This window comes from Echinops telfairi, unplaced genomic scaffold (assembly GCF_000313985.2).
Source record: "Echinops telfairi isolate 266 unplaced genomic scaffold, ASM31398v2 ScPeMD7_3533;HRSCAF=4204_0, whole genome shotgun sequence".
Taxonomy (NCBI): domain Eukaryota; kingdom Metazoa; phylum Chordata; class Mammalia; order Afrosoricida; family Tenrecidae; genus Echinops; species Echinops telfairi.
In genome coordinates this window covers 86,476,179-86,502,629 of record NW_022107431.1, presented here as the reverse complement: position 1 = coordinate 86,502,629, position 26,451 = coordinate 86,476,179, and the positions used below count along the sequence as shown (strand labels likewise).

General features: G+C 46.4%; 2 protein-coding genes across 3 annotated transcripts in view; both read right to left on the bottom strand.

The window, feature by feature from the left end:
• The window catches only part of GABRR2 (gamma-aminobutyric acid type A receptor subunit rho2), a 46,018-nt gene extending 32,009 nt beyond the window's left edge, over positions 1 to 14,009 (bottom strand). The window contains exons 1-2 of the mRNA XM_030886757.2: positions 13,842 to 14,009; positions 394 to 500 (exon numbers count right to left, since the gene is read on the bottom strand). Of these exons, the coding sequence (XP_030742617.2) occupies positions 394 to 500; positions 13,842 to 13,954 (220 nt within the window). The 5' untranslated portion in view covers positions 13,955 to 14,009. The remainder of the gene's footprint in view (positions 1 to 393; positions 501 to 13,841) is intronic.
• Positions 14,010 to 19,561: 5,552 nt separating this feature from the next.
• The window catches only part of UBE2J1 (ubiquitin conjugating enzyme E2 J1), a 20,693-nt gene continuing 13,803 nt past the window's right edge, over positions 19,562 to 26,451 (bottom strand). Inside the window, exons 5-8 of one of the 2 annotated variants that reach the window (XM_045294502.1) lie at positions 24,657 to 24,786; positions 23,498 to 23,617; positions 22,196 to 22,437; positions 19,562 to 20,606 (exon numbers count right to left, since the gene is read on the bottom strand). In XM_045294502.1, the coding sequence (XP_045150437.1) occupies positions 20,603 to 20,606; positions 22,196 to 22,437; positions 23,498 to 23,617; positions 24,657 to 24,786 (496 nt within the window). In that variant the 3' untranslated portion in view covers positions 19,562 to 20,602. Of the gene's footprint in view, positions 22,438 to 23,497; positions 23,618 to 24,656; positions 24,787 to 26,451 lie in introns of both variants that reach the window. The other variant, XM_045294501.1, reaches the window with a different exon arrangement.

Genomic DNA, 26,451 nt, shown 5'->3' with positions numbered 1-26,451 from the left:
TGCTGTGGCACTCCCCCGTGTCAACCCACGGACCCCATGAGCACCCACAGTCCTTGGGGAACAGGGCTGTGAGGAGGCCTGTCAGTGGGTCATGTCAGCATCGGGTCGCAAAATTCTAGATTCCCCTCGCCTGCTGCTCGTTTATTTCCTACCCCCCAAGAAAAGTGACTTGGTATCAGCAGGACCGTCTCCACTCGGAACATAAACAGCTTAGTCACCAGTCAGCTTGCCTTTAGTCAACAACGCTCCCCACTCGCTTCCGGCCAACTCCTTCCTCTTGGGAACATGGGTGACTCCAGAAATGGGCTTGAACGCGAGTCAGCAGCCAGCCTGTGCGCCAAGCAGCCTCCCAGGCATCGGAGCCCTGAACCCCAGGACCGGCCGCCGTCCTACCTCCAAAAGCGGGCCGCATGGTGAAGTCATGCTCCTCCACGCGGAGCAGGGGCTGCGCTTTGCCCTTGCGCGTTTGGGTTGCATCGGGATTCTTCCTGTACGTGTGACTGCAAAGATAAGCAGGAAAGGTTTTCCGTCGTGTCGGCCACAAAGGTGCTGCGGGAGTTGGTTTGGGGACCTTACACCTGTTAGGCCCCTTTCTCCATCCTGTCATCTCCTTTCTGGCCACAGGGAGCGTGAGGGCGGAAAGACACCCCTTCCCAAGTCCCTCACAGACACACCTGAGGACCAGGCCCTTCCATTGCCCTCTGCCTTGGACACATTCTTTTTATTATCATTATTAAAAGATCATTTTATTGGGGGCTATTACAGCTCTTGTAAAACTTCGTACGTACATCCATTGTATCAAACATGTTTGTACATAAGTTGCCATCATAATTTTCTAAACATTTACTTTCTATTGAGCCCTTGGTATCAGCTCCTCTTTTTCCCCTCCCTCCCCCACCCTACCCTCATAACCCCTTGATAAGCTATAAATTATTATTGTTATCATATCTTACACCGACCGCTATCTCCCTCCACCCATGTTTCTGTTGTTCATCCCCCTGGTGGTGGTGGTGGTGGTGGTGGTGGTGTGTGTGTGTGTGTGTGTGTGTGTGTTATGTGTCAATCATTGCAATTAGTTCCCCTTTTCTCCCCTCCTCTCCCTACCTTCCCCCTACCATCCTGGTATTGCTACTCCCATTCCTGTTCCTGGATTCCGTGTGTCATGATTGCTTATCTCTTATCTGTCCCTGTGCACATGCTCCAGTCTAGTCTGAAGTGGGAGGCAGCACTGGGGTCATGATAGTGGGGGGTGAGGAAGCCTCAAGGAACCAGAGGGATAGTGTGTGTTTCATCGGTGTTTTACTCAGCCCTGGTTGACTCATTTCATCTCTTCCTTGTGACCCTTCTGTGAGGGCATGTCCCATTGTCTACGGATGGGTTTTGGGTCTCTGCTCTGACCCCCCTCATACTCAACAATATGGTTTTGTTTGTTTGTTTGGAATGTGTCCGATGATTGGACACATTCTTAAATGTCTCCCCGAGAATTATGGTTGAGCGAAGACGGTTGAGTCACCTAGTGGATGATTGTATTTCCTTTGCAAAAATTCCTCATGGGTTCCTATGAAATGGATTGCGTGATAAATAAAATGCTGACGCCACTATGTTTAAAGTGTTCGAATGCTCTTCGGGAGGGTTGTCTTATTTTTTCCAGCCAGTCCTGATGCTCCTGACACACCAGCCAGGTGTCAGCTGTCGGCAGAAGCTGCCGTGGTAGTGAACCACAATCCACAAGAGGACCAGGACCTCTCCCCTCCAGGGCGCACCCAGGCCCCAGCGGGAGCAGACTTCCTCCAACCACTCTCCAAGGGTGGAGCTCTGGACCACAGATCAGGCCCAGCCCCTCTCCTGGGCATCAGGTGACCGAGGAGGAATGCGCTTTTCTCTTCACCACAACTGCATATAATCAATCCTGTAACGCAGAAAGCTGTTCAGTCCGAAATCTCCTACAGCCAGTTCCCACGTTAGGGTTAGGAGGACACAGGAAAAGAAAGATGGCAAGGAGGGAGAGAGGGTGGGCTCCTGCAGCCAAGTTAACCCATAACTTCGCCTGGCTCTTTTAGAAGGTTTGTGTAATTGTGTCTGGCATTTGAGTTGTTTCATATACGAGGGGATACCCCCCCCAAAAAAACGGATTCGCACGGGGCAGAGCAGAGCTTTTGTTGTATGTATTTTTCCCACTAGGCGAACATCAAGCAACTCACTCTGAGTTAGTGCACCCAGTGGTGTCACTTGGGAAGGTTCCCTCTGATCACAGTGAATTTTTTTGTAAAAACAGTTTTCATAAAAACCTCATTTTTTGTGATGGCCAATTCAAGAGAACAGAGTGTGTCTGTGAAATTTTGTTTCCTGCTCAGGAAAAATGCCACAGGAACTGTTGTGATGTTGAACACAGCTTCCAAGGACAGAGCTGTGGGAAAGACTCAAGTGTGTGGCTGGTTTTCTCATTTCAAAAAGGCGAAATGTCGATTGATGACAAACCTTGTTCTGGATGTCAGCAAACTTCCTGAATGGACGAAAATGTTGACTCATAGTGCATTTGGAGTTTGTTCCACCAGGGCAGACAGTTAATCAAGCTTTCTATTTAGAGGTTCTGAAAAGATTGCGTAACAGTGTGTGACCCCAAAAAGGGCCTGATTTGTGGCAGACCAGGGGACTGGTTTTGCCACCACGACAATGCACTGGCTCATGCGGCCATCTCAGTGCACCAGTTTGGGGCAAAACCCAGCATGCCTCTCTTGCCCCATGCACCTGACTCACCTGACCTTGCTCTGTGCAACTTCTTGTTTGTGTGGATGAAGAGGGACATGAAAGGACAGCGATTTGATGACTTAGAAGAGGTGAAGGAAAAAAGGAAGGAGGTGCTGTCAACCATCCAAAGAGATGAGTTTGAAAAACGTTTCCCAGAATGGAGTCGCAGATTTGACAAATGTATTAAGTGCCGTGGAGAGTACTTTGAAGATGATAAGGTTGTTTTGTAAAATAATTTTAAACGCATAGCTTTGAAAAAAAATCCATTTTGTTTTTTGGGGGGTGCCCCCTCATATGTATGTAATTCACCCTTCTAAAAGGGTTGGGTCTGAGTTTAAATTTTATGTCCACTGTACTCTAGGCCTGGCATATGGAGCATTCAAAAAAAGGATGGCCCTCAAAGAAGTGGATGGACACAGCGGCTGAACGATGGGCTCTAACAGCAGTCCTGAAAATGGTGAGGACCCAGCCGTGCTCCCTTCTGTTGCAGGGCAGGTATGAGAAGGTGCTGCAGTGACACAACAGGTGAAGGCAAGCTTGCACCAGATGCTGTCTCAAGGCCTTTCAGGGATTGCTGCCGGCAGAGCCGTAACAAAGAGCCTTTGTCACAAGAAGGTGGCACAGCAGCTGCCACGAAGTTAGCCAGCATTCTTTGAGCTCCTGCCCAGGGTGGGCTCTGTGCCAAGCACTTTGCAGCCATCACCTCCTTCGACCCTCACAGCATGTCCAGGAGGCCTGTGCGATACTTAAACCCCGCAGAACAGTGTGCCTGGCACATAGTGGGCCGACTGAAATGTGAGCTCTCACGAGAGCGACTCTTGACTCGGTGTCTCCTGAAACCAACAGCCAGACCCAAGGTGGTGGCGTCAGTTCCATCTCAGAGTGTCAGAGGAGAATTGACCTCCAGAGGGGTTGGGCTGGCTGGGTTTTCAGGAAGGGACAGAGAGACCCTTCTTTGAAGGCAAGTCTAGGTGGACTCAGATCATCAACCTTTTTCTCTTTTTTTTTTTTTTAGCAGCTGAATGTATTAATCATTTGTCCCAGGAGCTTCCCTCTAAAGCCCGCCCACACATAAACCCAAGATTGGAGGCAGTGGCGTTGGGAGGGCTTGTGAAGATTCTCGCCCTTATCCCCGCGTCAGGGGCAGGAAGGCTTGGGGAAGAGGGAAAGAAAAATGAAAGGACAGGAGGGACACTGCACATGACTTGTTCCTTCTAAAGGAGCCCTGGTGGTACAGTGGTTAAGCCCGTGGCTGCTAACCTAAAGGTGGGCAGTTCCAACCCACCTCCCACACTGTAGGACAAAGATACAGCTCTCCGTTTCCATCAAGATTGTTGTTGTTGTTGTTGTTGTTAGTTGCCGTTCCGGACCGAAACACCACCTGGCCCTATGTCCTCTTCATAATTGTCCTTATGGGTGTGCCCCTTGTTGCAACTGCTGTGTTAATCCATCGCATCAGGGGTCTTCTTCCTTTTGCGGACCCTCAACTTTATCCACCACGAAGTCCCTTCCAAGGGACTGGGCTCTCCTGATAACATGTGCAAAGCACATAAGGATGACAGCCTTGGGAAGCCTATGGTGAAGTTCTACTTCCCTGGTTACAAACAGAGGGTTTTCATTGACTTAAACGCTGCCCACAGTCCCCCTGGAGCACACCTCACCAGCAGCTCTATGCTAAACTTCAGCTGCGTCTTCCGAGTACCCCAGCCACTCTGCTCCGACAACGCAGAGCTGAGCCAGGTGCTACTTCCTGGAAGGATCCAGGTGTTTAGTGCTCTGCACCCCCATCCCGGCTGCCCTCTGCCCCACGTTCCCTACCACTAAACCAGCTGTTGCTGAGTGGACCTGACTCATGTTGACCCCATGTGTGTCACAGGGTCTTCAAGGGCTGGTTTCGGGGAGTGGGTTGCCAGGCCTTCTCAGGCACCTCTGGGTGTTCAAATCAGCCTTTCACTTAGCAGCCAAGTGGGTCAGCCATGTGCACCACCCAAAGACACTGGCTTTCCCTTGGTTGACTGATGATTTCTGGTATATTCTAAAGCAGAGAATTATAACCGCTTCCATCCCTCCCGGGTGTCAAAGGAAGTCTAGGAAACTGGCCAATCAGAAAAGACTTTCTGACAGGTCATCTGGACATCAAGTCTGATAGGGTATAAGATCTGATTCATGCCATTAGAAAAGTAGCACTAGAAGCAGTCTATGTTATTGCTGTTTCTGTTATCAACAGGCTATTGGAGGTTTTAAAAATAACCGAAGCGATCCTTATTTGGGGGTATAGTTGTTCACGTTTAGACCCTTCTCTTACTCCCAGGGCTCTGGTCACACCTCATTCATGTTTGAGAGAAGCGGACATTGTCCCTGTGCAGACGCTGCCAGGGGACAGGGAGAGCCTGTGCGCTGGGGGGTCTTGGGGTCCTTCTCAACTTCTGGTCTTGGCCAGCTCTGTCCAGATGCGTGATTTCATGGGAGCGCTGAAGTACACACCAACCCATAAGGTGACCAGTAGCACGTGCTTCAATGAATTACAATGAAATGAAATGAAAGGTCAGCTCCTTGGTTTCTACAGCTACTCTTATGCGTTCCATAGCCACTGTGGCACTGGTGGCCACCCTCTCGGACCATGTGCACAGACAATGCATCCATGGTGGCAGAAGGTTGTATTGTTGATGCTGGTCTGAAGATTGGCCTGTCCTCCTTCGCCACCAAAGAGCAGAATCTCTTCTGAGCCACGACTTTCCACAGTCTAGCACAGGGGTTCTCAACCTTCCTAATGCCGCAACCCTTTAATACAATTCCTTATGATGTGGTGACCCCCCCAACCATAAAATTTTTTTGTTGCTACTTCATAACTGTAAGTTTGCTACTGTTATGAACTATAATGTAAATATCTGATCTGCAGGATATGTTTTCATTGTTACAAATTGAACATCATTAAAGCATAGTGGTTAATCACAAAAACAATATATAATTCCAGATTGTGAAATATTAATTGCTAATGACAAATAAACAAAATTTTGGCTTGAATCCTGGTGTAGCATGGGCAACAGTCTTCACGTCGGGTACTCATATGTGGGCGTATCTGCATGTGGGCAGACCCGCCTGGAGACAGGTGTTTTCCAATGATCTTAGGTGACCCCTGTGAAAGGGTCATTCGACCCCCAAGGGGAGGGACCCACAGGTTGAGAACCACTGTTCTAGCACATGGCCAGCTTCTCACAGGTCAGCCCTCCCTGTCATCCCCACAGTGCCAGTGAGGGCTCTGGTACTACCTGTTTCTGTCACACACACCCCCCCCCGACTTTTCCCCATCAACCTTAGGGACATCAGCAACCATGTAGGGTGCCACCCCCACTCTGCTCTCCTCCAGTTCCTAGGTCAAATGTGTTTGCTCAGCGTATTTCTTCAGAACATCTGCTTTATCAAGTCATGGAGATATGAGAGTAAAAAAAGTAGATGAAGTCACTGCCTAGACAGGGCTTATAACCCGGCCAGGGAGCTAGTTCGAGATAGTTAAGCTTTATTGTGCCAACCTGACCAATAAACACATGTGGGGTTAATTGAAGGGCGGAGAGATAAATGGCTCGGTGACCCTTGCCTTTCAAGTTCTCAGGTCTCTTGTTCTGGGATGGTTGGACCAGGGTGCAGCTGCCTTAGCCAGTTCCCTGCTTCAGCTGGCAAGGCTCACTTCCTGCAAGACATCCCTGAGGAGAAGCCACATGGACTTACCCCAATGCAGCGCTGGGTGCTGGAGCAGCCACATGGAGACCCCTGCCAGCGCTGAGATGCTTACACACCCACTGATTCGGCTTTCCTCCTGCAGTCAGCGTCATTGTGTGTGTTTTGTGAGAAGGAGGAGGACTTTGTAAATCGATGCCGGACATATGGGCTAATGTTAGACTTATGGGCGTGGACAGCACTGGGTTGGGATGCTTTCTGAATGTACACTTACCCTTTATATAAAACTCTCTCTTATATACATATGATTTTCTGTGGATTTGTTTCTCTAATGTACCCAGACTAACACACTATAACTTCAGGCAGTTCAAGGGTCATACAAAAAAAATAACAAAGCAAGATAAGAGGTAAGAGAGAGAGAGATGGGTTGTGGCAGAAGACTGTTTCGATGGGCCAATCAGAAGGTTCCCAAGACTTACAGGGACGGGAGCAGGGGATAAGCCCAGAAAAGATCTGGAGGAAGCATTTTCTGAGAGAGGAGACACCAGTGCAGATGTCCTCAGACACCGGTTCCACAGGGGAGACTGGGCAGGTGGGAGGAAGAGCAGGACAGAGCAGGGCCTTTAAAGATATGTTTCAGGGACAGTGTGTGTAAAATGCTGCACAAAGTTCAGGAGCCATGAGTGTCCTTACAGGGATTGTTCGATGCGCCACGTCTTACCCCTGCCCTAGTGAGGACTTCTCCCCTTCGTCCCACTGCACCTGTTTTTGCCTCGGAAAGGCCGCCGTTGGCCTCCTGCCGTCAGTTACCGCACTATCCAGCCCAGACCTCATTTGCTTCATTTTATCATCTTGCTGGAAATGCAAGCTCCTGCCTCGCGTGCCCTTTCCCTTGTTGGGGAAGGAAGGCCATCGGCTCAAAAGCACTAGCTGCTCAGCCAGCACAAGCTGGGGGCTGTCGGCTCCCCAAAAGATTTGCAAAGCCTCAGAAGCCCTGCATCGCATCCCTATGGGTTGGCATCTGCTGGATGCCAGTGGTTTGATTTGGCTCCATCAAATCCTGCCCACCTCCTTCCTTCACCTTGAACCTGTTTGCCCAGAGATAAACTCTGAGGTCTCACCCCCTCTCAACTCCTTGAGTTCCTGACCTCCTGCACTTGCTGCTCCACTTCAGCCCGGCTGCCCAGGACCAGAAAGAGCTCTGGGGCACCAGCAATTGAGCACTCAGCTGATAATCCAAAATTATTGGTTTGACTCTAACCCGAATCTACTTACTAGCAAAGCCTTGTAACCGTTGCCTGCCTGTGACCAGCCCTCTCTAGCTTTGACCTGAAATTTAACATCTCTTTCTGTGAGTAGTTGGGGGGGTGGGGGGCGGCAAGTGGGGAGGAAGGTAGGGCGGGGTTTCTTGGCATAAGCTCCAGCGGGGGTGTGTTAATAGTGGCGGGCTCAGTTGGAAACAAAGAAGGAGAGTGCTTGTACCATTGGGAAAACGTAACCAACATCATGGCAGTGTGTCTGCAGATGTTTATGAAGTGCTGTGTGTGTTGCTCTCTGTCTCTCGATACAGAAAAAAGATCTCATCTCCTGACAGCTTCCCACTTGGCAGCCACGTCACCCGGTCTATTTCATACATCCAGCTTCTAAGGGCCTCTGCCCTCCAGTCCCCTGACCTGGCTACTAGTCTGCCTCTTGGGCCCCACCCACCTTCACTTCCTTGGGCTTTGAAGCCAGGGCTCACAGAGTGATCGGTCAAGCAATTGCCAAGGCCCTCAACGTCCTGGTCTCGGTGGCCTTCTGTTGCCATTTCCGCAGGCTGGGAACGTGTGCCTGCTGCCAGATGCTGAGTGTGCCCTGGAATACTCGTGCTGTGCGGGGCGGATCCCGGGACCACAGAGGCCTGGGAGGGCCTGCCTGGGGTGCCCCCACAGACGCCCTAGACTCACGCTCACTCCCCCGCCCTGCCTCCAGAAATCACTTGGGACCAGACCTCGTTCTTGGGCCAGCGAGGATGTGAGGGGCCGTGTCCAGATGCCCCAGTAAAGATGCCCCGAGGACAACACTGATAAAAAGCTCAGCCCAAGGGCTAAGCAGCTCATAGACATGGCATTGTAAACCCAGCAGCTCACTGCCCTCAGCCTGCAGAGAGCAAATCCCTCTGGGTCAGCACCGTTTCCACAGCCATTTGCAGGGGGAGATTAGAGGAGTGGAAGTCCCACAATGCCAGTACCTCGGCAGAGAGCAGGGATTTAAATCCTGATGCCCTTAATGAGACCCAGGATTTTTGGTTTGGTTTTTTTAAAGAAATCAGTCATTGGATAACCCAGACAACTGACATCCCCAGCCCTGGGCTGTCTGTACGAGCTGGGTGGACAGGCAGGCCCTGCCACAGCAGCCTCCGTTCTCAGACGCTGCCCACCACAGGGAGGACCCTGAGACCCAGCCCCGAGTCAGGACTGACAACCTTCACAACACCAAAGCTCAGGGCATTGGGGGGATGGGGGGTGGGGCGAAGCAGAGAGAGCTGTTCACTGAGCTTTCGAGCAGAGGAGCCCTGGTGGCCAGTGGGTTACTCGCTGAGCCGCTACCCTGGGGACAGCAATTGGAAACCACAAGGGCAGTGCTACTCTGCCCCACGAGGCCACGAGGAGCCAGCATTGACTCCATGGCGGTGAAGCTTTTGAGGTGCGGGGTTCATACCACAGTGCTGTGGTTAATTTGGAAGCAATTGGGATCACACTAACCATGTTCTTGGACACAACTCACCCCCACTGCCTATCAACCCAGTGCGGATGGGGTCACCACCCTGCTTTTCAGTGGGAGAAGCTGAGGTTCAGAAACACCCGAAAGTATGGCCACTTGGCCTTGAAAGTGGCAGAACTGGGGCCCAAATCCAGTTCCCCTGACTTAGGGTCCCCTTTCCTTCCCTGGGCTTCTCTGGGGAGGGGTGAAGGTCACTGGGTGTCATGGGCCCTACCAAATGTGAGCCTTAATGCAATCCAAGAGAAGGCCAATCTCGGGCAAGAGTGCCAGGAAAGGGCACATGGCGAGGGGAGGGGAACAATGAATCAGGGCCTCAGGCTCCGAGACTGGGGCAGTGATGCCAAGGGCAAGGCCCAGAATCCTCTGCCCCGAGTTTGGTATGCCCTTCAGACCACAAAGGTTGGACGGGCCTCTGAGCAGGAAAATGATCACATGGTCAGGACCCTGCCAGACAGTAGGGCCGGGAAGAAGGGGAATAAAAACCTGGAGGCAGGAAAAAAAAAAACAATAACAAAGAGAAAAGAGGCACCCCATAGCAACAACTGTATAAACAGGAACACAACGGAACAAAAACTGAAAGCTGTTTTGAAGAAGACACTATTGAGCCAGGGCAATACAAGGAAGACTTGCAGATCCAAAACACACTAGCTGTCCAGTCAATTCTGACTCACAGAGACCGCCTGCACTGCGTAGAGCGGCTGGGAGGACTGTCAAGGCTACAGATCTTTACAGAAGTAGACTGCCTCAGCTTTCCTTTCAGAGGGAGGCTGGTGGGTTTGAACTATCTACCTTTCAGCTAGCTGACGCTTAACCCACTGTGCCACCAGGACACCTCCGAAGATTAGAAGAGGTCCTAACAGTCTGTGTGAGAATGCCAGTGTTTGTGTGATGGTGTGTTGAGTATGAGTGTGTGCATGGCCCGTGCATGAGTGTACCTACCTGTGACTATATGTGTGAGTGTGAAGGCATATAGAAATATGCTTGCAAGTAGCTGTGAGTATGCAGCTGAGTGCATTAACCGTGTGTGCAATTATGTGGATCGTGTGTTTTTGTGTGAACACACAAATACCCTATATAGAGAGCGTTTTCTCTTAGACTATACTCAAAAGGGTCAGGCTATTTGATTCCTGTTATTTATTAGTGTCATTTAATGCTTTCGGGATAGCAATAAAAATTATTTTGAAAAACTGAACTGTCAGTTGCTTGGCTGACATTTTTCGCAGGGAGACCTGGTTCTATGACTGTCTGACCAAATGCAGGTCCTGTGGGGGCAGACTGTCGTACAGGGTCATTGTGAGTCCGGATAGAATAGATGGCTGGGAGGTTGCAAGAAGGTGGTGTAGAAAGGCCTACTACCCTCTTCCTGATGTTCCCTTTTTCCTAAACTTCTCTCAGCCTCATCTCAGTAAGGGCCTTATTTTCCTATTCTGCACTGTTTACCTTTTCATCCACTTGAATGCCTCATGGGATGAACCTCAAGAAAGTCTCCTCACCCGACGAGCCCACTTCAACCTGTCCCAAGCTCATGGCAGCATCTGAGAGTGAGAATGTGGGTCTCCTGAGGAGCAGGGATGGAGACGTGGCAGAGCCCTGACTGCTGGGGAGGTGGCCGAGCTCCCTGGGCTGAGCAGCCAGTGCTCAGAGGAACCGTTTCAGACAACACTCTTCCCTCAGCCAGAGTAACCAGTGGTCCAGTTCTGTGAACCACTCCTGCCTCCAGGCCTCCATCTCCACATCTGTGAAGTGGGCCCATTTGTACCACGTTTTCATGCCTGCCCCGTGCAATAGGAGGCCCACAGCAGAGCTGCCCCACCAGCCGCCAAAACGTGCCTGTTTTGTTTCTTTAGAAGAAAACATCTCCCTTTTTAGGATCTACAAAGTCATTTGTAAAGAAATATGCTTAAACTGGTCGAAACCAGTTTTCGTTTTTGAACCTGGGGCCCCCTTTTCACTCAGCAGAATTAGAACTCAGGGGAGTTGCTGGACCTGGGGACCACTGAGGTCCCTCCCGGGGCAGCAACCTGCAACGCCCGCGGCAAAAGCCAGCAGCACAGGGCTTGTCCCCGTCCTTCTGGGGGCTCTGAGTGTTTGCTCTCAGACTGGGCATCAGCGGGTACTGTAGACTCGTGGCATCTCCCAGAGTTGCAGCCCCACAGACAGGCAAGCTCCTGCGTGCGCCAGATGGCCCCTGGGGTGAGGGAAGTAGCCGCGCTGACTTCTAATGAGACTTCCTTTTTATCTGATAGCTATGTGTATTTCATATACATAGCTATCGTGATCTATGCATGCAGTCATGAAATAAATGATGCATTGCCCTGGGCAAACCTGCTGCACAAGACCTTTAAAGCGTGAACGAGCAGAGACGCACTTTGAGGACTAAGGCTCGCCAGACGCCATTTCCCGTCGTCACCCAAATCATGCTATTTTCCATCGTCTCATGAGTAGGAAAAGAGCAAAACAGAAGAGGTCCATTTGAATGACCGAGCTGGTGAAGAATACTGAAAACAGCACGGACTGCCAAAGGACAAATAAATCCGTCTGAGAGAAGCTCAAGACCGCTCCTCCGAAAGGGAGGTGGCGAGACCTGTTCGCTGCCCCTGTGGATGTGTGGTTGAGTGGTTGAGAGAGACCAAGGCCCTGTGCTTAGGAAAGCAGAGTTTGGGCAGAAAAGAGGACGCCTCTCAAGGAGATGGCGGCAACCGGACTGGGCTCTGCCTCGTTCTGCTGTGCAGAGGGTTGTGATGGGCTGGAACCTACTGGATCGAATCCAACGGCAACATATGCATTCACATATGTCAATGCAGATACCTTATATGGAAGGCATCCTTTCCAAAGTCTTTCACTGATAGTGGGGTTTGATTTATACAGGGGTCCTCAAACTGTTTAAACGGGGGCCAGTTCACTATCCCTCAGCCCCGTTGGAGCTATGAACTATGAACAAATTCCTATGCACACTGCACATATCCTATTTTGAAGTAAAAAAAACAAACGGGGCAAAAACACCCTGCGGGCCGGGTAAGTGTCCTTGGTGGGCTGCGTGTGGGGCGGGCTGCATGTGGCCCGCGGGCCATAGTTTGAGGACGTCTGAAAATGTTTGGAGACTACTGTCCTAGAAAATGTGCCTGGAGAAAGTATCAGTTTAAATTCAAAGCCACTCGTTCCCACAGTGCTTCGCAGCATGGACATGAGATGCGTGGCATCTCACCCATGCGCCGACATCTCACATGCCTGCTCTGTGCCAGTGTACGGACAGTTCTGATATCTACTTGGCAAACCAGAGGTGCAACCCAAACAAGGAAGGCCCTGGAGGAGATGGATGGGCCCTGTGGCTGCAGCAGTGGGTTCAGGCTTGGGGACAGCTGTGAGGATCTGAGGGTGCAGGCCTGGACAGTGCTGCATTCTGTTGTGTAGGGGGAGGCTGTGCGTCAGAGCCGACTGGATGACACCACAGCAACAACAGCCGCTCTCCCTCAGGCCAGGAGTGTCATCATTGTGCCTCGGTTTAGAATAAACATGAAGAAACCTAGACTTGTAACATCACAACTCAGCATGCGATTTCTGGGCCTAAACCAATATTTCTTGGAAATGTTTCCATTACGTCATGAAATGACATTCCCTGTTGTCTACACACGTTTTCCAAATAATCTAGTAAACTATGCCTTTGGTAGGATTCGAGATAATAAAATGAAACCCAGTACAATTACAAGATTGTTCCCAATCGAATATTTAAGCAAGACAACTTGTTACAATTTTTCTTTTCCTTCTTTGAGTGCCTTCCTATTGTATTGGATACAGATATCTGCATTACAAATGCTGCTGTTGGGTACCACGGAGTCCATTCTAATTTAAAACACCCCTACAGGTGGAGCAGAACCAACCTGTAAATCTTTCTAGCCTTGATCTTTTTTTATTTTTTAATCATTTTACTGGGAGTTCGTACAACTCTTATCACATTCCATACACCCATCATTGTGTCAAGCACATTGGTACAACTTTTCTGAATAGTTCAAGCTCAAACCCCAAACAGAGTTCCTTACAACCCATTTGCATTGAATTACTCATTACAGGCTGTAATCTGGCCCTCTCCCTCTCTGGTCCCTATGGAGTCTCTGGGTTGCACAATCAGTTGAGCTCTCGATTACTAGTCCAGAGTTTGGCAGTTCAAACACATCCATGGGCAACTTGCAAGACAGGCCTGGCCATCAATCGGCTTCTGGAAAGTCCCGGCCGTTGACGGCACTACAGAGTCCGATTCTACCGTGACACACTCGGGGCACGGGGGTCCGCTCGATAGCAGCGGACGAGATGGTCCCTATGGGACAGCATCTGGAGAAGCCAAGCCTTGCGACCAGGAAAGCCCCTCCGAGGTCTCGCTGGAGCCAGTTTCCTTGCTGGCATTTTAAAGGGAAATGCTTTGGCTGGACTTGGGCACCAGAGTGAAAGGCTCGACCCAGTCTGGCATGGCCCTCTGCTGCCCTGACCCTGGGAGCAGCTGTTCTCAGGGTGGCAGAGCCCCGCTCTTTTTCCAGAGGGAGGTCGGATTGCCGGGGGGAGGAGGGTAGAGAAAGGTAGGGGAGGAAGGGGCTAACCCCTCTGGGAGCTGTCGCACGGGGCTGTCCGGAGTGCCTTCCCTCCCCTCCAACTGATGACTTTACCTTGGCCTGGCCGCTTCCGGCTGCCCTGTCCATCTCCTCGTCCTGGGCTTCCTGCTTTCCACAAGAACCACCAAGCAAAACAGGAACAATATGAATCTTCTACAAGAAGGCATTTCGGGCCGCCTGTGAGGCAACACGCTGATTTCCAGTGGTAACCCGTGGTGGGGCAAATCCCGCCTGGCTTAACCACGGATTTCTGCCTGCTGCCCGGTGACGCCACCTCTCAGAGAGATCGGGAGGGTGTGGCTAGCAAGCCTGATGGTCCTGAATTAATCTCTGACACTGATGCTTTCTACACACACACACACACACACACACACACCACTGCCACAACAAGGCTTTCCCCTCCCTGCTGCTCAGGGATTGGCTACTCATCAAGAAATGTGTCCTGTAAACGCTACTTCCGCTGAGACCTAGAACAGCTTTGAATAAAACTGTTATATAAAAAAAAGAACTGTAAGAGCCCCCAATAAAATGATTCTTTTAAAAAGTAGTGAAAGTATCCTATATATTGAAGCAATATATACCAACTGCCACCAGCAAAGCACAACTCTTTTTGGTGTTTCTGTGTCTGGAAAATTTTTGTTTAAACACAAGCTAGCTAATAAACATGAATTTACAAAAAAAAAACCCAACACTGTTATATAAAAAAAATTTTTTTTTCAGTCTCTTCAACACGTCAGCCTCTTTTTACTGACGTTATTAATCCTTCTCTCTGGTGGCACAAAACCAGCCTGTAATGTCCCCAGGGAGTCAGCGTGGATTCAGGTGGATTTGCAGGGGGACTCGGGGGCTTGGTTGTGGATACATGACTGTGTCCAGAAAACGTTGAACCCAGGAGCTCTATCCACAGGGTGGCTCATTTCTTGATCTGAAACACACCTTGCCTGTGGTCAGGGATACTTGCTTTTCCTCAAGTACCTGTTGTGCATGTGTGCACCAGTATGTGCATGTGAGAGAGAGAGGAGAGCATTTTACGAAAGCATAAGGCTAATGCTTTATTGGAAGGAAAGCATAAACCAAATTCTTCTTCCTATCATGAGTATTAGACAAACTTTAGTCTTTAGCTCTCAAATGTATATGGTCTAACCTCCTAAATCAGGGGTCCTCAAACTTTTTAAACAGGGGGCCAGTTCACTGTCCCTCAGACCATTAGAGGGTCAGACTATAGTTTTAAAACAAAACTATGAACAAATTTCTATGCACACTGCACATATTTTATTTTGAATTAAAAAAACAAACAGGGTGAAAACACCGGACGGGCTGGATAAATGTCCTCAGTGGGGCGCATGTGGCCCACGGGCCGTCGTTTGAGGACCACTGCCCTAAATAAAGCTAGATTTCTACCCTGGGTTATGCAATTGTGCACATTAGAATTGTAAAGAGCATGTAGTTGTGCTTATTTTACTGAACAGAATAAAGTGTATTTGAAAACTACTTATTGCCTGTCTACTAAGTCCTAGGAAGTGAGAGGTAGTAAACTTCTCTCCCGAAGTTCAGTGTCAGGTAATGGGGAGCTAGTGGTGGGAGCAGCGGGAGGAGTGGTCAGAAGGGAGACAGCATCAGGGTTGTGTCATTCAGACAAAAAGAGACTCAAATTAAGCCCAAATCCGCAAGAGGGAGTAGTACCTGAGTTTAAATTGTGAGCACCGGTTTACAGGTGGCAGTGGAAGCCCAAAATCCATTTGCAGAGTCCGCACATGGATTAAGGCTCTGACCGTAGACCAGGGATGGGAACAGCCTGTTATCAGACAGAGAGCATCGTAAAGGCCTTTCTGGTAGATGAAGTTAGATTAAAATGTAGTATGGTATCATTTCATTTCACATTTGACCTAGTTTCACGTCGGTTCAGTTTTTTGTGGCTTTTCAAGTGAAGGGGAACTACAGGTGGATTAAGGCTCTGACCGTAGACCAGGGATGTGAACAGCCTTGCTGTTGGGTAGACTGCTTTGGAAAGTGGATGTCATTACAGATACAGTTAGCTTAATAGTTAACACCTTTGATCTCCACTTGACACATTTTTAATTTGTTCTAGTTTCTAATATTTTCTGCTTTCCTTTAATTGAGGGTTTTCATCTGTTTTACTTTGTTATTCTTCTCGGTTTTGTTTTAAAATTTTTTCTCTATATGTGAAATCCAAGATAAGTAAACCTAAGAGATTGAAACTGGATCAATCATTGGGGGCAGCGCAGGGGAGGTTGAGGGGAAATACATTGTGAATCACGATGAGTAAGATAATGAAGGGAACGTTCTAAAATTGATTGTGGTCATGATTGTACAAGTCTTGATGAAGCTATTGAATTTGTGAATGATGTGCCAATAAAACTATTTTTTTAAAGAGAGACTTCAAGGATATACTTTGGATAGCTTTAAGCAACATACACTGACACAATTTGATTCCTAAAGAAACTCCTGGCACAGACGGGAACTGGAAACACGGGGAATCCAGGGCGGATGATCCCTCAGGACCAGTGGTGACAATGGTGATACCAGGAGGGTGGGGTGGAAAGGGGGAACCTATTACAAGGATCTTCATATAACCTCCTCCCTGGGGGACGGACAACAAAAAAGTGGGTGAAGGGAGATGTCGGACAGGGCAAGATATGACAAAATAATAATTTATAAATTATCAAGGGCTCATGAGGGAGGGGGGACGGGGGAGCGGGTAGGGAGGGGAAAAATGAGGACCTGATGGAGGGGGCTTAAGTGGAGAGCAAATGTTTTGAGAATGACGAGGGCAATGAATGTACAAATGTGCTTTACACAATTGATGTGTGTATGGATTGTGATGAGTGTTGTGTGCGCCTCTTATAACTCTTTTAAAAATGATTAAAAAAGAAAATGACCATATATCAAAATTTTGAATGATTAAAATAATAATGGCAACATATGTACAAATATGCTTGATACAATTGATGTATGCATTGTTATCAGAGCTGTAAGAGCCAATAAAATGGCCTTAAAAACAAGACAACAACTCACTACTCTGAGTTGATTCCAACTCACAGCGACCCTACAGGACACCACAGAGCGTCCTGTGGGTTTCTGAGACTCTAAACCTTTTCATGCAGTGGCTGGTGACTTCAAACTGGTCATCTTGAGGGCAGCAGCTCAAGGCGTAATCCACTACGCCACACGGGCTCCTTTACCGCTAACCATTTTTCTCCCCTTCAAAGCTCTCTATCAGTGTCATTATAGAGATCACAAACCAGTATCTGTTAAGAATGCCTATTCCACAGACAGATGCAAACCCATATTCATCATAAACTGCAAGGTGGAAACAACCTAATGCCCATCAGTAGAAGGGACGAAGACACTTTGCTAAAGAGTAATGATGAACCTGTACAACTCCTCCGGCATGGGTGGACCTGGACGTTATCCTGAGTGAAATTAGTTGATCACCATAGGTCCAATATTGTAGGAGACCACTGTTTACAAGACAAAGAAAACAGGTGTGGGTGGGTACCAAGGTGGCAAGGGGGGGAAGCTGACCCAGTAAGCTAGTGTCGCCGGGTGTTAGCTTGGGGGGAGGGGAAAGAGCAATCCACAAGAGGGAGAAGAGAAAACAGAGTGGGTGAGGATGGGGCAGGCAAGTTATTGGGGGAGTTGATAAGTACTTTTAATTCTTGAACACAAAATTTATGATCTGGAAATTGTGGTGATATGCCTAAGTCTTAATGATGATTGAGCTACTGAATTATATGATGTGTAGATTATGCCAATAAAAATCTTTTTTAACTTTTGACAAGGAAAAAAATTGATCTGAAATGTAAAGCCCTACCCAGTTCACAATTAAAACTTATAGAAACAGAGAATGTACCTGTTTTCAAATGTGGGGGAATGTACCTAGGAGTGGAATTGCTAGGCCATATGTTAATTCCATGTTTCACTTTCTGAGGAAGCACCAGATATTCCCACAGCATCCACACCAGTTTATTTGCCCACCTGTAATGCACGTTTCCAATTCCTCCACATGCTCTGTAACATCTTTTTTCATTGTAATCAGCCTACTAGGTGTGATAAGAGTATCACACTTGTTTTTTTTTTTTTAGATCATTTTTTTGGTGGTGGGGGGGCTCTTACAGCTCCTTTAACAATCCATACATCAATTATATCAAGCATATTTGTCTATATGTTCCCATCATTATTTTATAAACATTTACATTCTATTTGAGCCTTTGGTGTCAGCTGCTTTTTACGCTCCCTCCCAGTCTCGTGACCCCTTGATAAATATAAATTATTTTCATATATCTTACACCCACTCCTGTCTCCCTTCCCCCGTGGTTTCTTCCCCCTGCCACTCCCCACATCCCCCTTACCCTCCTGGTATTGCTACTCCCATTTCTGTTCCTGAGGGGTTTGTCTGACCTGGATTCCATGTATCGTGAGCAATTATCAGTACCTGTGTACATGCTACGGCCTAGCCAGCAGTAAAAGGCAGGAGGCTAGTTAAAGGCAAGACTGAGATCATGATAGTGGGGGGTGAAGAAGCTTCAAGGAACCAGAGGAAGGTTGTGTGTGTCATCAGTGCTTTACTGCACCCTGGTTGACACATGCCCATTGTGGTTTGCATTTGCATGATGAGCATCTTTCCATGTGCCTGTTGACCATTTGTACATCTTTGCAGAAACATCTATTCAACTATTGTGCCATTTTTCAAATAAGCTACCTTTATTGAGTTGTGAGAGCTTTTTAAACATTCTAGATTTGTTCTTTCTCATAAACTATTTGCATTTTCTCCCATTCTGTGCTGTCTTTTCACTTTCTTGACTGTTGAAGCTCAGGTTGAATTTGATGAAACACAATACGTTCTCCCCTTTGGTTACTTGTGCTTTTGGTATCAAAGCTGGGAAACGACTGGCTAACGCCAAGTCACAAATATTTGTCTTCTACATAACGCTTCCTCTTCTAAGTCTCATATTTTAAGCAATTCTACTTAGATCTTTGATCTGTTTGAACTTTTGCATGTGATTATAGACAGTGGAACTGCTGTGGTTCCCCAGTTCAAATCCACCAGCCACTTGGCATTGCTAAGATAAGGCTATCTGCTCCCGTGTAACTACTTACAGCCTCAGAAACCCTCCAAGCACGGCTTCTTCCAGCAGCTCATGCTCAGAGCTCTGGGAATACCAAGCATCAATCACTCGAGTCAGATCAGGCCAGGAAGCTAGTGGAAGGGCCCTCTGGTCAAGAGGAGCCCGGTTTATTGGATGGAGTGAGGTTAGGGAGTGATCTGGCTGCCATGTGAGGAATGGGCAAGACTGGAGGCCTGCTGGGTTGCGGCATTAATTTTGTAAGATAATGGCTAATTGGGATCATATCCAGCATGGAAAGGGCATGACGAGCTGCTCAGGGAGAGAGAAGGTACAGGAGACAGGGGTGAAATGCAACCGAGTAGACTACCCTTGGTATTCTTGGTCAAAGACAAGGTAGGAATAAAAATCCTACTTTGGTTCTACTGGGCAGCTCAAACTGGTTCTGAAGACAGCTGTGGAGAGGTGTTGCAAACAGGTTTCTGAGGAACGTACAACGTCGCACACATGCTCAAGCACACGTTATGCTCCTTGTTAAGAGTCAGGTTCACTAGAGGCTGTCTCTTTATATGTACTTACTTGCAAGTAGTAAAATAGTGTATATTTTTCAGGACTTCATGCAAATAAATCCTCATGTGTGAAACCCAATTGTTGAGTGGACCTGCTTTGTAAAATCGGGAGGCGTCCCAAGACACCCAAGAGTTTATTCATAGCCATTCATAATGAAAACATTTATTATTCCCTTGAAATAGGAGATTTTGTATTTCCATAGTCAAAAGCAAGAGTACTTTATAAACCTTTTTTTAAACTGAGATTACTGATGGAATCCATTTATTTCAGTAGACTGAAACAAGCAGCATGGACATGTAAAGTGCTACATAAAAGCCCGTGTTACATAACATTTGAAAGGCTCATTGGTTTAAACAGTTACAAGTGAAAGAAAGGCATTTTATATCAATATATTCCAAGCATGCTATTTTAACTGTTGTGATATGTACTTGGTGTGCTATGTAGGTTAAAAAAAAGTAAAAGTCACAAGTTACATAAGTGGACTTGGGGATCATACATCCAGTTTTGGCTTTAAGCTAAGGATTTAAAATGAGGCATTAAAATATTTGTTTTGTGGGGACTCAATTTGTGTGGGGTTCCCGTAAGAAAGGCCCCAGTGATTCCATTTGCTTATTCATGTCACGATGTGGGTCAGATGAACAAACAGCCTGAGGATTTTAGGGGTTGTGGGCAGAAGGGAAGGAACATAGTATGTCTTACTCAGGGATGTGCACCAGGTGCTACAAAACCCCACACAAACAGGCGGCTGCCTGGAGGGTGCGGGTAGAGAGGCAAAGCATTTAGAGAAAGATCCGCAAAATCTTCTTGGCTTAACGATCTTTGCAGCACAGGTGTGTACACCCGATGGCAAATGGAATTCCAGGTGACATCGATGGAGGCTAACGCGTCACTCTGAAAAGCCAAAACTGTTCCCAGCACAGTTATCTCAGCTGAGATTGGGGTACAGGGCTTTCCTTCTTCTTAGCTGTGACACTGCGGTCTCCCAGTTGTGTGACTTTCTGACAGGAGATCATGAAGCTACTATTTCTAATATCCTCTGTCCTGAACCAAGACTTCAAAATGCATTTTCTCCCGGCAGTCAAGTCAGGACACGGGAGCCTGTCACTTTTCTGACACAAGGTCTTCATAAAGTCCTGCGCTTTACAGACGTTACCAACGCTAGCTGTAAAAATAACAGAAACAATCTGTAAACACCTTTAAAATGCTAATTTATTCAAGTTTGACAACTATGGATTACATAATAGTACATACTATGTTATGAGAGACGGGGTTAAAGGGAGGCTGGCTCGCAGATGACAACAGAAATTGCGCCTGGTGGCCAAAAGAACCAGAGTCCCGTACTGGGAGTAAGATTTAGATTTGATCTTAAGATCATTTTACAAATTGTTTCTATCTTGCCCATGATTTCAATCATTAAAACTACACAAGGACTTTATGAATACACTCCTCCAAATTATTCAAGGTATAATATGGGCTAACTTCTGTGGACTGGGCTGGAGCCTATAAAGCCATTTATAACATTCTCTGAATGATGAAAGGAAACTGACTTGCAAATGCACTTTGAGAGCACAAGCTCTTGGGAAGCTAGAAACTGCCTGCACGTGTCTAAAAACAGATCTTCATGAATACCCTCAACGCGCCCCCCTGCCCGAGCGAGTGCGCCTGCTAGCGCCGGGCTTTCCAGGGCTCTGTCCTAACCAGGACCCGTGATGAGAAATTCCCCAGCAGAGCCAGAACTAGCTAGTAGTCTGCTGTGAAAAAATTGTTTCCTGCATTTTGATTAGATGGACAATTCTAAGGTTTTTCTAACACCATCACTGTGACTTGAGCCCTGAGCTTTTACATTAAAATGGTACGTGAAGCATCTCAACTTTATGCACATTTCTGGAATAATTCATTTATAGTGATCACACAACTAGGCATATAATACATCTCAAAAGATATACAATTCAAAATAGAGAAAACATTCAAATTTTAAAATCATGGAATTTCTGGAAGACAATCCAAGAGTTTTCCTACGTTGAAGTTTTTCTTCCTCAAAAGAGCTCTATGGAGGGTTATTTTTCTTTTAACAGTTGGTGTGCGTGTGAGAGGCAGGGGATGACAGTGTATCAAAGTGGCTACCAAATATTCGTCTCTTGTCTAGTAACGTCCAGTAACCCAGTGTAGTCTCCTTTCCTCAAAATATTCAACTGCAATGAAGTTCCTTTTCGCTTAGGAGGGCTTAAGAGACAAAGTCATAGAATGGGCCATCCCAGAATGTCTGATTTGGGGAGTTTTGAGTACATTTGAAGGTATTTGAGGAGTTTTACTTTCCCTTTTCAAATATTCTATCCCTATATAATTCTACAAAAGTAGAAACAATGTACTCAACAAATGGTATTGAGTAGCTAGTAATACTCATTGGAATTTAAAACAAAGATTTTCAAGGGCTATACAGAAAAGCATAATAAATCTTCATAAATAAAAGCTGAGGCCTAAGAAACAACCAGGGGCTATTTCCCTGGAAAGCAGGTCAAACAGTGAGACAGGGACATTTGACTTTAGGTCCCTTAAACTAAGCAGGACACACTGCTGGACATCATGTGATCCCACTCATTTCTAATACGGATCAAAACAGGAATGAAAGGAAGGTAGATACAAAATAATCTTTTTGTAAACAATGTGTACCCAATGCAGAATGTTTAATGAAGCACTCCTCACAGCTCTTGAAACACAAAGCAATGTTATAACTCAAAGTCAAATATATACTCATTGGCCAGATAGATTCGTCGGAATATGAGAGCTGCGAGCGCCAAAGTCAAGATGACAATCAGTACAGCTGAGCCTCCATGGTCAGTGTGGTTGTCTCGTGGCTGCTGGGCCTGGAGGACATCTGGGGATGCTGAAGACCTTCTCTGACTCTGCTGCTGGGCCCGACGCTGTCGAGGGCTCATGGAGGTGCTCGTGGCTCCGGGCTGGGGAGGCTGCTGAAGGGCTGCTGGGGAGGGGCTCTGCACCCCATACGAGACAATTTTAATTACGGGTTTGTGATTGTCAAAGAAAATTTGTATATATGCTTGTTTAAGAACACACAGAATATAAACAAAATACACAGAATCTCAGAGCACTAACTATGGCTACTAATACTAATAACAATAACTAACATTTCAACAGCAGTATATCTGACACTACGGATGAAATGTTAGCTGTTATTATTATTGTTATGAGGGACCTAGATTCAGGTTTCAAACACAGTCAGGCATGACTTCCCTTAGAAGGACAGCTCTTCCAAACTGTGTTAGCATGATTAATATCTTTAGAAAAGCAATCCCTTACAACACTGATTTCAGACGATATTTAATACTCAATGGATCCACAATCGGCATCCATAAAAGCGTAATCAAGAATCAAATGACAGATTGCAGGGGGCAAATCTGCTGTCAAGACCTCTTTAAGGTGTTTAAAGCAAAGGCATCTCTCACTTTTGGAATGACGGCAATCGTCTCCTAGGTAGGAGAAAGCTAAACAATGAAAGACCAGACCAGGCCTGAGGTCCTCCTCACTGACTCAATAACCCGCAGGACAGGGTCGAACTGCCCCTGTGGGTTTCCAAACCTATTAAGGCTTAAATTAAAAAAAAACGTTTTATTGGCATATTTATTGGCATAAAAAAAAAACGTTTTATTGGCTTAAAAATTATTCATTCCAGCTCCATTTAGGAGGAAAACAAAAAAACAATAAATCAAAGGTCAAAGAATAAATAACTTGCTCAAGAAAATACCATTCTTGCAGTGGTTCTCAACCTTCTTAATGCCGTGACCCTTTAATACAGTTCCTCATGTTGTGGTGACCCCCCCAACCATGAAATTATTTTCACTGCTACTTCATCACTGTCATTTGCTACTGTTATGAATCCAGCTACCCCTGTGAAGCTTCACAGGTTGAGAACCGCTGCTTTGAGAGACAGTATTTATCAGTTAAGAAAACTAAAATCTTCAAATATTTGATCTAGAGATCTTTTCCTATGCCAAATAACAAAAAGACACAGACACACACACACACAAGACATACCGACGCACTGGCCGCAGCACCCTGGAATGTTGTAGGTATATCATCTTGTACATCATTTAGGGAAAAGGAGTGGTTTAAGTCTGACTCAGCGATAGTCTTTCCAGATGGATTGACTTCTGCCTATGAAAAAAGACATGCCCAAGAGAAGGGTTACAGGAGGACGAGAACAAAACAGCCCACAGACTATTACATTTCTCCCCTCAGCCTGATTTAATTGCTGTTTCAATAGCTATTACCAGTCAGTTAAGCACTGAGCCCTCGAACCTCACACACTAGGATGGGTATCCACGGGGGAGGAAGTGATGACAGCTGTTTCCAAAGAGCTATTCCTTGGTAGCTCACAGTCACCATTCCAACATCCCCAAAACACAACTAAAAACTATTTTGTAATTTTTCAGGAAAGCCTGATATAAACGGATTTGAGGCTACTAGTAGTTTTTATCTTATCTGAATGTAAATATTCCGAGGTCTGCTGAGAAAAGATCAATGTGTTTGATTATGGGACACAGCTACTATCACAGGAGTCAAATGACATGATTTCACAGCAGGTATTAACAGACGGTATCCAATCCTCATCAAACCAAACCTGTTGCCATCAAGTCAATTCCAGCTGGCAACCTTACAGGACAGAACAGAACTGCCCCGGGTGCTTCCCTAGCTGCAATCTTGACAGAGGCAGGCTGCCCCAGCTTTCTCCTGTGGAGCAGCTGGGGGTGGTCCGAATATGTCAACAGCACAGCGCTTAACCACTGCGCCACCAGCGCCCCATAGATGGTAGATGTAGTACATTTTCTAAGTCTAAAAAAGGTGATATATAAAATAGTCACATTAAGCAATTAAAATGCGGTAAGAATTTTCAAAAGGAAGAAAGTGATCAACATCTATGAATCAAAACTTATTCAATGGCAGTAGGGGAAAAAAGGCACTTCCTCTTCTGAGTACTACAATAAAACATGAGAAATGGACACCGTGTTCTGTTCTGGAGTCCAAGTTTCTCATGACTGTGCTGTAATACCTTTGTGACTTGTATTCGTACTTTGTTAATATTTAAAAATATCTTTAAAAGCCTTATTCCAAAAGAACTACATCGTTTTCCTTTCTGCTCAGAATACTGCAGTAGACGAAAGTAACCCAGGGCTTGTGTATACCCTCACGGTACCTTGAAACTGATTCGTCTGGCCAGTTCCTTGGCTTCCTGGTCAGCCTGGCTTGACTCGCTTCCAGACGTTAAAGGCAGCAGGGCATTCTTCATGGCAGAGCCACACCCCTCGCAACAAAAATCTTGTGATCTGGTAAGAAATCATTTTTAATGGGTTCGTATCAACATGCTATATGATAACCCCCTTTCAGAGAGAACTCGAACGCTACACAAATTAAATGGGACAATTCTACATCACTTTTCCCCACATGCTCTAAGTTAGAAAATGAAGCAATCAATAATTATAGTTCTGAGACAAACACATTAGGTTGTTAAAAACATAAAACAAAAAGCCTAGTGTTTCGATTCCCTTTTTCTGATATGTAATCTAAAGAAATGTCATCTTTAGACCTATATATTAACAAAGTATATAGAAAATATATACTATTACACTACTCTCAAGATCACACTAACAAACCTATTTTGAGTCTGTGTAAAAAAAATTCATTAACAAACTCAAATAACCTTTTCTTTTAGCAGGAACATGTATAAAGGAGTAAAGAAATCAGTTAAAAATAGAGTTTATTTAAGAATTAGAACTATACAACTCTTAGGACAAACTACTGGAGTGATGCTTTGGGGCCCAGTTTTCAATAATAGATTTTCAGATATGCCAAAAGCACAAGCAACAAAGGCAACATAAAGGACAAAAATCCAATCAAATCCGCTGCCTTTTATGACAGGGTAGAACTGCACCTGTGTGTTTCTGAGACTATAATTCTTTATGGGAAGAGAAAGCCCTGTCTTTCTCCCACGGAGTGGTTGGTGGTTGCGAACTGCTGACCTTGGGGATCGAAGCCCAAAATGCAATCACTATGCCACCAGAACTCCATAGATAAAGTAGACTTTATTAAAAGATAAAGCTTTCCCGTACCTTATCAATAAAGTGAAAAGACAACCTACAGGACTACAATAAATGTTTGGGACCCACATATCTGATAAGGGTTTATTATCCAGACTACATAAAGAACTCCTACAACTCGGGAACAAAACGCCACTGAGCGCAAGAAAAGCCCGGGCCGAAGACTCAGATAGACAGTTCACCGAACAGTTAACACACAGCCAATACACACATGACAAGATGCCCCATAGCCCTAGTTACTACAGTTAACACACAGCCGATACACACATGACAAGATGTCCCATAGCCCTAGTTACTACAGTTAACACACAGCCGATACACACATGACAAGATGTCCCATAGCCCTAGTTACTAGTTAACACACAGCCGATACACACATGACAAGATGTCCCATAGTCCTACCTACTACAGTTAACACACAGTCGATACACACATGACAAGATGCCCCATAGCCCTAGTTACTGTTGTGATTGTCAGGTGCTATTGCTTTGATCAGAAAGGAAAATAGTAAGTATTGCTGAGAGTGTAAACAAACTAGAATCTTCTTCTGTTGCTGGAGTGATTGTGAAATGGTATATTGTATGTGGAAAACAGTATGGCGGTTCCCCAAAAAGGTAAACAGAATTGCTTTACAACTAGCAATACTATGCCTAAATACATACCCAAGAGACAGTAAAACCAGGACACGAAGGTTCACTGCAGCATTATTCAACCAACAAACCAAGTGTCCATCACAGGTGAATGGATAAATAAAATGAGGTACAAGCCTGAGATCAGAACAAGATGGTGGAGGGGCCGACCCCAATCCCAACTACATGGACACCTGCCCCTCCCCCAGAAGAATTTATTTCAGAGGACAGCACTGAAGCTGCAGCTCCGGGAGAGGGACATGTC